At 39.5% G+C, this 13,482-nt stretch overlaps 1 protein-coding gene across 3 annotated transcripts in view; it reads left to right on the forward strand.

The window, feature by feature from the left end:
• mtt (mangetout) overlaps window positions 1-13,482 on the forward strand; it is an 89,107-nt gene that overhangs the window by 34,117 nt on the left and 41,508 nt on the right. For 2 of the 3 annotated variants that reach the window (XM_043211041.2, XM_043211040.2), the window contains exon 2: window positions 6,120-7,655. In XM_043211041.2, the coding sequence (XP_043066976.1) occupies window positions 6,449-7,655 (1,207 nt within the window). In that variant the 5' untranslated portion in view covers window positions 6,120-6,448. Of the gene's footprint in view, window positions 1-6,119; window positions 7,656-11,361; window positions 11,382-13,482 lie in introns of those variants that run through there. The other variant, XM_043211042.2, reaches the window with a different exon arrangement.

Consider the following 13,482-nt stretch of genomic DNA (forward strand, 5'->3'; position numbering starts at 1 on the left):
AGATCAAGAACTAAGCCTAAAGTGGCTTACGCCGCAAACGCCGCTGTTTTTATTTTTTTTTCATGTGTGTGCCAGCGCGTGTTTGTTAGCCAAGATTGCCCAACGTGTTTGTGTTTGTGTGGGGGTGGTGGAGTATCCCACTCGATAAACTTGAATAATATGGTTAATTATAATCGCAGACAGATGAGTGATTCGCTCAATATTCCGGCAGGCAAGTCGAGATGATCCGGTTTCCTGCTCTTTGGCTCCTCCGCTTTGGCGTTTGGCCTGGTTTAATTAGCAGTCTGGCAATGAAGCCGAGCATCAATTGAAATGCCTGATAAGCCAGGCCAAAAGGCCAATAGACTCTCCTATCCTTGTAATTGTGATGTGCGTTTGGAGCAACGCATCCAGCTAATATCAAAGCCCGTCTCGTAAATGAACTGGAATAAGCTCCAGAGATGAGTAAGTCAACTGAAATTTGATTGCCCGTAATTGTTATTCATGGATTGCCTTCAACGATTTGTCCAAGCCAACAATTTTTGGGTATTATCTAGAAGAGGATGTTCATTGCTTCTCAGATAACTAAAAAAACAAGCATTAAAATATATAAACTCTAAGAAAACATGATTAAAAGTTACTCTTTGCATATTTACTTTTATTTAACCTGCATACTTAAATGACATTACTGGGGAACAAACATGCCACAGGTGCCTTTGTGGCATCAAATCGATGGAATCGCTACTGTGGCATGGGGCATGGGCCCATCTTCAATTGCGATGAGTAACCAAATTGGGCGAGGCGAAACCGCCCAATTTCAAGCACAATCAACTTTAACCTCCTTCTGGAATCGTTCTGGAATCGAAGCGACGGGGGCACAAGACAAATGGAAATGACTCCCGCTGGTGTAATCGTGGCATGCGAGGCAGGCAGGCAACACTGTCTGTCCCCAGAATCCCCCCATAAGTTGTGGGGGTATTGGGGTCGAGGATATGGATCCATACATATATTCATGGTGGGTTGGGGGTTGGGATTAAGTTGAGGGACTATCAGCTGTACGCATCATTTGCTCGGCATACGTACGTGAGTGACAACATTAAATAATCCATTTAATGCGGCGTGTATATCATTTCGAATGCTATCAGTGCCAATCTCCATATACACGAACCGCCAAAAACACAAAATCAATAAACAAACAGTCTCGCTATCAACAGGATCTCGGGAGCACCTCCTTAGCCGCCTTTTGCCTGTGGACGAAAATTAAAAAGGACCGGAGATGAGTGCCACGAGGGAGGCGGTGTGTTATGTCTGCAAGAATCTTCCTACTCGGTGTATCTTTGCTGCCATTCCCTGGTTACAGGGATACTGACAGGCACTACCGTGGCATTGACGACGACCTGAAAGCATAAATCCAAACGAAGATGTTTTAAGGAAGGTCCTTGAACTTTTGTATACTCTTTAATGGTAAGAGTTTTACTTGGAAAAATGGTAGAGTTTAACTTTTGGCTTTTAAAAGAGTTGTAAAGTGCTGAAACTTTCCATCAATTCGTAAAAATAGCACTGAATAATTCGATAAAAAATTTTGGCTTATAAATGTTCATTAAAAATATAAATTATCTTTTATTTATGCGTTTTCCAGCGAATTAATATTAGATTCACAAGGCCCAATTATCGCTTGTCCCAAGTGCCAAAATAAACATTTATTTAAAATACAGGGATTGCTGCATCAGCTTTAGTTTCCATAGCATACAGCTATTTCTGCCCAGGCTCAACCGCCTCATGTGTATTCATGAGTGGCGTTGCCGCGCCGGACACTTTACTTTCGCCTGGGAGGCTGCCTTGCAGAGTTACCTGCCGGAAAACCGCTCCACTCGTCGTTTTGTTCATTTGATAAAGTGAAACCGAAAGCAGAGACCGCGTGACGCGTCCCACTTCAATAAGCATATGATTGCTGACTGACGAGCGACGGGCCTGGGAGGGATTGAAGGGAGGACTGGAGCGACTGAAGGACCTGGGGAGGCGCCTGAAGACTCTGAATGTTGGGAAGACTGGCACTTACTGATGCTGCTGTGTATACATTTTTGTATAGCTGATGGAATGCGGAATGTGCCTGAGCTCATTTTGGTCTGTGTAAAGCAATTTCCGTAATGAGTCCTCTCTCCTGCAGAGCACTTAAAAGTATTTTCAGCATCCTCGTTTTCCTTACTCGAGTGTGTGCCCCATACGTCCTGTGTGCTGAAAATTACTTTCGGCTTTGTCGGCGAAATGCGATTAATTTTGATTAATTTGCTTCGCTTTTCCTCACTTGTCGTAATCCACTTATGAAATCTTAATACTTTGAAGATTTTTTTCGTTTTTCGTTTCCGCTGCAACACGTACGTATGTATGTCTGTAGTACTATGTATCCATCATGCACCATGTGGGCGCACAGATTTCGAAATTCCGAACATATTTCGCCAAAAACAAATTAATTAAACAAAAACGAACAGAAAATACGAAATTCAGAAAATGTGTGAGTGCTTTCGAAGCGTATAAACGCATTGACACAGCATCAATTAACCCAACTAGGAGCCCCAATCGACTTAATTACTTAATTTATAGAGACCTCCCGGGTTTCGGGCCCCGGGATCTCCAGCCTCCAGGCTCGGGGCTCACTTGCAAAATTGGATTAATTTGTTTACTACTGGGTCGGAAAAGAGCCGCGAGGAATGCCGCCAGTGCCTCTTTATGGGCTGCAGAACTGTCACAGCGGAGGGAATCTTGCCCAAAGGATATTTAATAGGAGGGTGTGGGGGCGAGGGCGAATGTCGGCGCGTGTGTCGCACATTTTGGCGCCAATGACCAAAAAACTTTGTGTCGCGAGAGCCCAAATAAAATTCTATGAAACGAAGTACTTTTATTGGCGCCGATTCAAAATTGAAATTTTCGCAAAGATTTATAAAGAGTTGAAAGTTCGTGTGACTTGGCAGCATTTTACTACGAAGTGGCCAAGGACCATAATGGCTATTTAAAGAATGGAGAAAAAACAGACAAAAGAGTTTCTTTTAAAAATATCAAAAGTCATCTTGAATAATGGGAAATAAATAGACACCACTTTTTTTCTTAAAGTCTATCATCGTATTTCCTTGAATTTTCGCTGAAAGCCAGGTACCTTGGCAAGGACATTAAGCTTTCAGCGACCCGTCTGAATTTAAAGACAGGTAAATTGCCGAGTTCTCCCCGTGATGATGAGCATGAATAGAAAATTAGCTTTCCAGCGCTCGTCCGTCGCGCCGGCGAGGGAATTGTCCTTATGCATGTTGGACGCCACTAATTAAAAGTTGGCTTAAAACTTTTCCACGTTTTGTCGCCAGAGTGCTTAAAACCGTATTTTAAATTTTTAGCCACGCTCGGCTGCCGGGGACAACAAAGTGGAAACGCACAAAATAAATGTTCAAACTTTTTAATTGGCAAAACAATAAAAGTGATAATAAATGAAATTAAACGAGTAGGATGCCCCTGAAAAAAAAAATACGTGAAAACTTTTGGTCAAGACGCACAGTGGAATTAGAATATATATCCCCCAAAAAGCTGTAAGCAAAATTGTAGGAAGCCGAATAAATTAAGTTTCGTCCTTGAATTCAGGCCGCAAATATATTTAGCAAAGAGGAAGTTGGGATATAAGAAAAAGGGTCCGCAAACAGAGTTAATCATTATTTTTTTTCTAGGTTCTACAAAGTTCTCGAGAACTCATTGAGCTGTTGATTTATGAGTTTGAAGCTCATTATAAATTTTAACCGCACCCACGGATCGGTTGACAAATTGCCCGGCCACATTGTTAATATTTAATGGGAAATTCCAGAGCCACATACGGATTGCATATTCATTATAGATAATCACGCTTTAAGTGGTCAGTGGGCAGGCCACCAGTCCGGCCCTTTGGACAGAATTCAGTCCCGTCACGTGCCAGCCATTACGTTCCGGCCAGGGATAATAAATAATATTTTAATAATTGAGCGGCGGCAATATCGGGTTAGCCCTCTGGTGACCGCATTCCTTTAGCCCGGTGGAAAGATGGTCATTAATTTTGAATTTCTCTGCGCCAAAAGTTGCCTACCCTTTTTTGTTTTTTTTTAAGTTTTTTTCCACTTTTTTTAGAATTTACGCTCAAGTAAACTTTGTGCATAATTTGCACATAAAAAATCATGGCCAAAAACTGTAACATGGCTATTACCTGAATGGCTGTCTGCATGTGATGGTGGCGGCGTATAAGGAAATAACGGTTATGCGCCTGCAAGTAGGCAGCAATTCAGCTTCATCCCCAAAGGCGATAAGGGTCAGGCTGTGTGTGTTGTCCTTTATGAGATGAGAGGCAGTCAAAGCCGGGAAAGCCTCTTAAAATTTAATAAATGCGATTTGCCGAAAAAGCCCCGGTGCCGATAAAGGGGAGAGAAGATTCTGCTTACAAATCAGAGCGATTAGGCGGCAATGCCAAAAGCAAAATGATAAATTCAATAATGTACCTTTTTAGAATCGCCTATCCATTTGAGTTCCTCATAAAGTATTCAGGCTCTGCAGTCCGAGTGGCGAATGTAAACAATTTCCCAGTAAGCTCTTTTCACACAAATGTGAGCAAACAGAAAGTGCGTAGGCATTAGGCTTTTGCCTGTCCAGTCAGCAAATGAGGATATCCTGCTCGACAGCCTAGGTAATGGGGCAAGTGCTTATGGAAAATGGAAAATCGTAAGTACTGAACGCATTTTCCGGAAATGGACAACTGCCCGAAATAGTAGCCATACTGTGCCTGCCAGCCCCAATGTTTATTTAAGACTAACCCAAGCTGCTTAACTGGATATTTAGTTGCATGGCTGGGCAATCTAATCAAAGTATTTGCGTTAATTAAAACGAGCTAATTAGATAACAGGCAGCCTGACAAAAGGGCTTCGCCTCGGTTGGGCAGAAACCAATTAGCCACTTTGTCGCCGCTTAATGAGACCCTTTAATGGGTTTTCGATGGACTCCAACGACATTGCCTTTGGGTGCCTTTCGCAATTTGTACGTAGTTATGGTCCAATGGTCCACTGCTCCATTGGTCCAATGGGCCAATGTCCACCCAAAAAAAACCAGCTACCCGCCTTCACAAATAACCACAATTTTTACATATTTATGCTTCCATAAGCATGTTATGCATTCGTTTTTCCAATTAACCGCAGGGTAGAAAACATTATGACAGCTTTAAATAAAAAAATGTGGGGAAACATAAATATTTAAAGTTCTACATGGTGACCATGGCGTATACGTAATGTCGGTAGGCAGGAAAATCTTTAGTGACTGCCAAAAAGTTCCCATGAAATTCCAGAAATATTTTGGCATATCACCAAATTTGTTGACTTTGGTGGAGACTAAAATAGCTGTTGGATTTTCCTGTTGGGCGACAGGAGCAGGAAGGTCACACAGAATCCGGATACATGCCCCAAAATAAGTGTCAACTGCCATGTGAAAATAGACAAGATGTGTGCGTGGGCAAAAGCAGAGAAAGGCTGCCACAAATTGCTAAAACGTGGCCATAAATTACTGTGCAGCGTCTCTAATGAAAATGTTCTAGTCGGCCTGCATCCCAAATTTAATTAATCTCATCAATTTGCTCTGACAGACATGGGAATTGGGCAGCGGGCTTCAGAAAAAGGCGGGAAATTGCCAAAATTCCAAACAGTTTAGTTCCCATAATAATTTAATTGTTCTCCATTGGATTTTTACCTTTTTCTAATTACTTTTTTTTTAATAATAGATGAGGGAATAAATTTGCTTATCTATTTATGGAATGTTCCAATTACTAAACATGGTTTTGAGTGCTTCGCTCCTTTAATACACCCTCGCACTTTAAAACCTCAATTTGTTCTTGCTCTCCACCAGATACTCAAATATCCACAAAGCCAGGCCAAAAAGAAACAATTTCGGCGAAAATTTGGTGGAGAAAAAAAAACAAATGGCTGCTCATTTTGATGCATATTTTCACTGCTCATTAAACTCGCTTAACTACCAACATTTATAATTCACTTTTCCTCCATCCAACTGGTGTTGGCTTTTCCTTTTTGTTCTGCTTGTTTTTTACTATTTATATCCTGTCTGAATGGAGTTTTCACTTGCGTTTTATTTTACAGTTGTCCGGCAACAAAAAACCATTGCAGCGGCAACCGTTGGCAACAAAGTTGGTGAGACGTCCGTAAAATGTTCTGGCCAAGTGAGAGCACGAATTAGCAGCCACATCAATTTCAGGCCAGCGACTCAAACTTAATTAAAACGCGTGTTGGCCAGACAAATTTCTGCGGACTCTGTTGATAATTAATTGAAATTTATATACCCAGAGCTACGTTCTTGAAGCAAATGCGTCAGCCTTCGTTTTTCTGGCTCCTGATGTGTCCAGCCAAATAGCGGACGTCCTTGCCGCACTGATCGTCGACGGAAGTGGCACACAGGTGCTCGAAACAACATGGCGCAATCGTGGCTGGTGGTTTTGCTGTTGCAGTTTCTGGTATTGCAGCAGCAGCTGCAACAATCGTTGCTGGCGGAAAATGTCGGCCACACAGAGAGGCAATTAGCTAGGCCCCCCGATGCTTCTGCTGATGGAACCGCGACGTTAAGCGACAATTTAAATTCTACGCCATCCACTACAGAAACTATAAAAAAGGCGGCAACTACGTATGCAGATGCAGTCGCACCATCAGAGTCAGAGCTAAGGTTGCAAGTGACACCTGCAAACCAATTACCGTTCAAAAGTCCTGCCACAGTGGCAACCAGAGCTCATGCTCATGATGATGCCAAGAACATGGCAAGTGCGGCAACCTTAGATGCAGAAACAGCAGGTGTGTCAGCAGAAACAGCAGTATCCCTGGGGCATCAACTGCGACCTGTAGAAATAAATACATCAGGAACCATAGTGGCAGTGCCACAAATTGTTACAACAGTGATTGTAACCCATCCAACCACCGAAACAAGCAAAGCAAATATAGCCACAGAAGCACCAAAAGCAGCCACAGCAGCAACATCAGCAACAGCAGCTATATTGCCGGCAAAAACAAAGCGCACTGAGCGGACAGATGGGGCTAATAAGATTGTTGACAGAGCCGGAATGAAATTCAATATGAACACGTCGCTGGATACCGCACAAAGCTATGTAAATGCCACAGAGGGGTGGCCAGCTCTGGCAGCAACCATAGTGGCAGCAACAACAGCGCCAACAAATGCCAACGATATAGTCGCATCAACGATATCGCCGGGAGTAACAAGCACAACAACGGCAAGGATTAGTTCTGGGAAAAGTATTCCCACCCCCAGATTACTTCTGGCTAGTGGCAATGCTGCTCAGATTATGGCCAAGGCTCTGGGCAATCCGATACCGTCCCCGCTGACCCCATCCGCTGCCACGACGGCATCTGGCTGGCCCGTAAAGCATGCCGCAGTGCTCGAGGGGGACGTGATCTTGGGCGGCCTGATGATGGTGCACTCGCGGGAGGACAGCATTACCTGTGGACCGATTATGCCGCAAGGTGGCATACAGGCCCTGGAGGCGATGCTCTACACCTTGGACCAGGTCAACAAGCAGCAACTGCTGCCAAATGTGACCTTGGGCGCTCACCTCCTCGACGATTGTGACAAGGACACCTACGGCTTGGAGATGGCCGTTGACTTTATAAAAGGTAAGTGTCGAAGTTCAAATCCAGTCTTAACATTTAATTAGCTTTAAAATGATGAAGCTCTCATAAGGTTTTTGGGAATTTAACAGCCATTCAAAGTGTTTTTAATGAGTGATATTTAAGACAAATATTTCCCTTTCCTCTACTTAAAAAACGGAAATTTTCTTCTTTTATTTTTGTAAGAAAAAGTTTTAAAAATGAATGAGCTTAACTTGTTCAAAGGTCTGACTTCAATGACAAATTAACCTGAAGGAATGCGATTTCAAACTTTCCCCAACAAATTTTAACTTTACCGCCTAAAAGATTATTCTTATTCCACCTTGCCCACGCTCGTATTAATAACTTTTTTGGTAAATTACATTTCTTATTTTGGAGTGGCGTTTGATAAATTATGATGTTTATAAAAGTGATATTTCAGTTAAAAATGTCTGAAATCAGTATGATGAAATGTATAGTCCTGGTACAATACTTTTTCTACATTTTATTCCCTTGCCAGGGGAATTCAAATTCCACTGCAATTAAATGCTTATATCCCAACAAATATGTATTTGTGGTTTAAATTCCATAAAGGTTTTTATAGAATATTTTAATAAAATATTCATAAGTATGAAAAAAATAGTCAAGTGTGAAGTGGAAACGAAATATCATTGTCGTATAGTAAATCATATTTTCTGACATATTTATTTAAAGAGAATTCGAAAAGGAATTCGAATGAAATATTCTATTTTGGTTTTATAGTATACTATTTCCTGTTTTATTTCTCTATGCAAATCGCTTACCCATGTACACGCAAGTTTCTTGTTCAAGCTCATTTGAATTCATTCGAAATGTTGCAGTTCAGCATATAAATGCAAAGTCACATCCAACCCATGCCCCTCAATATTGATATTGACATTGCCCGAGCCAGAAGGGAGTTTGTCTATTTGCTAAACAGCTTTGGAGGTGGTAAACAGGAAAGCATCCGAGCTATTGTTTGTTTTAAGGATAAGCTCATTTCAATTTAAGGGAGGTCCTTAGAGGTTTCCGGTCTTCCTTAATCGAATATATGAAGAAATTAAGCAACAAATAGAAGAGTCTATAATGCCAATATTGACAATAATTCAGAATTAAGGCGAGGTACTATGAAACCACTTTGAAATGTTAACTAACATATCCTATGTGGATGGTATTCATATCCTTGCTGTATAACAGTCTCAAAAGCTTTTTGGGTTGGTGTCCTCACTACAGAAACAGAAGCTGTGAGTTGGGACAGTCTCTAGAATGTTAAGGACTCCTTGGAGCCTATAAAATTCACATTCTTTCTATTTTGAGGTTTACGATAACCAATCTCTGGACTCTCATCTTTGCCCTGGGACATTAATCCATTTGAAGGCCACCCGGCATATAAATGGTTTATGTTCCTCTAAAGATTCTTTACGAGCCACGATGCTCAGTGGTCATCATCATCGTATGGTAGAATGTTGGGGCCCAATCCGTGTCGAAGTGACCCAGTTACTTGTAAATTGAATTTTTATTTTCACCAAAACGAAACCCCTCCCCTCATGGTGCTCATGTCCCCTTACTTTTATATCATATCAAAGGACGCATAAAAAAATTTATCTCCCATGAAGCGGTGTGTCAGCCCTGGACGAAGAGTTTCTTTTTCCCTCATATCGTTTTAATTCGATGCGAAGCCCTCAATCTGCTGGCTGTGTTGTTGCCACTTAATGGAATTTGCCGCTTATGCGTTCCGCATGCCGCGCATTATCCTTTCTATGCCTGCTTGCCGTCTTGCCTGCCTTTTAGCCATCCTGCCATTCTGCCATTTCCTGTGAAACCCAAGCTTTTTGCTTTCTGCCTTCGGTTGACATGTTGCCCGTTTTCGGGCTAAAAGTTTTTCCTCCTGCCGATTTTGGCGTTTTTCCTCCTTTGTTTTCCGACGTTTTTGTCAGATTTTTTCTTCCTTTTTCCTTGGCTGGCTTCCTCAAGACCCTCTTGCATATTCAGACCCACATACATATGAATGAATGCTAGGTCTATATGTTTGGGCACACAAGAGTGTGTTTTGACTTTTAACCAGAATTCTTGGCGTGTTTTGTCTAGTTTCTTATGAATGTATGTATTTCCTTTAAGCTGGCTAAGCAGGGAATTATATTCATTCCCACTTGGGATGACTTTTTACTCGAGTTGTGATGAGGATAATTGTTTTGATTGTGGGTGTCTGAGCAAAACATTTTCGTGGTTGCTATTCTTTGCAAATTGTTGTTTGATTTTGTGGGAATCAAGCAAATAATACGATTTAAGATTTTGGTTTAACCAACATCTAGAATATTTACTATTTTATAAGAATACTTTTAAAGTAGAGTCCTAAATGGTTGATATTTTCGTTTTTACTGGTTAGTGTTGGATTTTCTTTTCCAATTAAAACCTTTCTAGGATTTGCATTTTATAGTTTGGAGGCACGATGTTTTTTTAAGGGTTTTGTCTCATGACTAATTCTTTTTCACTGAAAACCACAGTTTCTTTGTTTTTTTTAGTGTTTCGTTGAAACTTCTCGGAACAACAACGAACCATTTTTTGATGCAAATCAATCCACCTGAAGAGGACTGTTTGTGGTTGAGACTTAACCTGTTTCTAGTTTTGGTTTCTGTTTTTTCCGCACATGGTATTTATTTTTCTGCATCGTTCGTTTTGTTGCACGTTTGCTTTTTCAGCCATTGTCCTATGGCAGTCAAAAGTCTCGAGGAAGAATCTGTATCTATACGCCTCCTATCTATTCCTTTTATGGTTTTTCTTTTGTGAGAAAAAATTGTCATTGCGAAGTTCCATTGCAGACATTTTACCATTGCAAAAAGTGCACTTTAAAGAATAAAATCTTAAAAGAGGATTTTTTAAAAACTGGTTTAAGATAGTTTAAAAAAAAAAAATAACAAAATCCTATTCAAAATGTTGTAATCTTCTAGAATCTAGGACCATACAAATTTATATCTTCACTTGAAGTAACGATCGATTCAAGCTGCATTTTTCCGCAATCAGTTTTATGTTTTACGCAATCAATTTACTAAAATTCCACGGACCCCACACAATTCGCACAATGGCCCGGAAAGCAAACAACCAGCACAACAACAATTCCAATGAAAAGGCAGTAGTTGTCGTCCATAAGCGATGAACAGTCGGAATGTATTGTTGTTGACAAGGGGCAACCACAGGCCAAGTCGGCTTTTTGTTGTCCCCCTCCTGCGTATGTCAGTAGAACACCTGAATCGTAGGACAGTGCCTGCAGGAAACTGCCTTCCCCAGTCGCATGCTAACAAGTGTTTGTTCCATTCATAAATTCTCGCCGGCCTCCAACTAACCCAGTGGCCTCCAAAGGAATCGAAACCGAACTGAGCCGAAGTCGCCAAGCCCCACCGAACGAACTGTTATACAAATTTTAGAACACCCCTCACATATCCTGAATTTTAGTACACGACTCCTGTCACTTTGGCTGCTATCAGTGTCCTTTCAGTTACACGCCGGTCCTTCAACAATGCAGACGTCCGCGGAGGATAATCGTGCTTGATTCCCGACAGGCAATCTACTAAAATTTTTATTTAAAATTTTAACTTTGGTGATAATTAAAAGTGAAGTGGAATGATGAAAAACTAACTTTAAAGCTAGGAAAAATAAAATAAAAATAAAATCATTATTAAACAAGTAAATTTAAAAAAACCATTATTGTCTAAAAAAAAATAATTTAAAAACAACCAAGTAAGAATTCAAGGAAAAAAAAAATAAATCAGTGGAGAATTTAAATTAAAACAAAACAATTCAAAATCAACCATAAACGGAAGCTGTAAAGCAAACATTTCAGTGTCAATAAACATTTGAAAATAAATATTACCATGAAAATTTTTAGTAAATTAAAAGTCAAGCACTACTTGGAAAAATATAAATATTAAATAACAGAAAATGGGATAAATTGAGTGCTTCAATTTTTTTTACAAGTATAAGCCACTTCTTTTGAGCCTTAATTAATTAAGTTGCTGGTGCCGCCGCTTAATAAATCTGTAGATGTCTCGCCAGGCAAAAAGATAAATCTTACCAAGAGCCGAAACTAATTTCATTATGAAAATATAAACAAAGTCTGTGCGGGTCAAACCCTGGTTAACCTCTCCCTCCACTCCCATATTTTTTTCTGTGTGTACTTTAGGTTGAGTCGGCTTTTCAGTTGGCCGAAGACCAAAAAAATGTATATAATTAAATGTTTGCACCATAAGTTTTCAATAAAAAAAATTATCTTTATTTTTCTTATGTCCAACTGGTTACAAATATTCTTTATTTGAAGAACACCAACCTACTACTTGTAGATCTTAAACTGAACTTCACTCCTAACTCTGACTTCTTTTACGATCAAACCTCGGTTTTGGAGCTTTCGAGCTTTACTTGAGTGTGTTTATTCTAATTGAGTGTGTTTTATTGTTTAGGCTGAGAACTTTCCCGATTGGACTTTGGATTCTTGCTTTTGAATTTGTTTTTGTCTTTGGTCCCGAAATTTGAGTTTTACGATTGGGTTTGGGGATCTGAATTATGGGAACGTGCTGAATGCATGTTTCCCTCGGTCTGTTTAGTCTGAGGATTTTTGTTTATAAGTACTTTTCCATCCTCAATTATGTTTAGGTCTGATTTGGGCTAGGATCATGTTCGGTGCATTTGCCTATTTGAATCTAAGTCTCAAGGGTAAGTTCTGACAAATACTTAATGTGTATGTGTGAGTGTGTGGGTGTGTGGACATTTACATAGTTTATGTATAATGCTATGGATATGTCACTCCCCCAACCTTTGAATTTGGCCTGTCCTCAGGTCGATAGATTTGGGTATAACATGAGATGCTCTCCTATGTTCATATTAGGTTGATCGTTTACAATTTCTGGAATCTTTGGTGTTTCTTCCTTTGGTTTTACATATTTTACAATTAGTTTCTTCGGTAAACTTTTGAACTTATAGAATAGATACAAAGATAAACTTATAATTGTAATTATAAAAGTAGTTGTTGTTATTATTTGGAATACATTATAATATTTTGTGTGTGTTTTTATAATTTCTTTTGTTTGGATATATGCTAGCGGTTCTAGTTTTGTTACATTATTACTGACATAAACTGTTTGGGTGTAATCTGCCATTGTATTTGAAAGGATAAATTCATTCAATTGAACCGAACAATTAAGGATTTTGATAAGGTTACTTCCGCTTATAGAAATTTCTTTATTAATGCAATTTTGATTTAAAAATGTTTTAGGGATGTTCCATGTCAATAAAATATTTGGTTCAATATAATCAATTTGAAAATTTTTATGAGTTTTAGTGTATTTACAACCTGTATTTTCTTGTTTAATTATTCCATTTATACATTCGTCAAATACAATCTTTCCTGTTTCTTTATCAAATACTTTTTCATCATGTAGGAAATACTTATTGATCGTGTTCTCTGTTAGTATGTTATTGTCTTCATCTGGGTAGGGAATAATTTCGAAAACAGGGGCTTTAAATATTTCGGTAGGAATGTGGGACATAATCAGAATTTCATTTGTATTAGTTTTGAGCCAAGTGGAAGTTTTGATTTTAAGCAATTTCTCGGAATTCACCTGTTTTAAATTATCATGTTTTAAAAGTTTGGGGTTAAAAATTCCAAGTCTAGTTAGTTGCATTCCTAACTCAATGTCTTCTATGTATTCTGTGAAGTGTTGTAGATTAAATATTAGGACGTTAGCCTGTTGCTCTTTCTCTTCCTCGTCTCTAAATTTGTTGATTAAATCTAATCCATTGTTTACGACATCAATAATCTTATTCAAATCATTACTTTGAATACTAT

Source organism: Drosophila bipectinata, chromosome 2R (genome assembly GCF_030179905.1).
Source record: "Drosophila bipectinata strain 14024-0381.07 chromosome 2R, DbipHiC1v2, whole genome shotgun sequence".
In the NCBI taxonomy this organism is placed as follows: Eukaryota; Metazoa; Arthropoda; class Insecta; order Diptera; family Drosophilidae; genus Drosophila; species Drosophila bipectinata.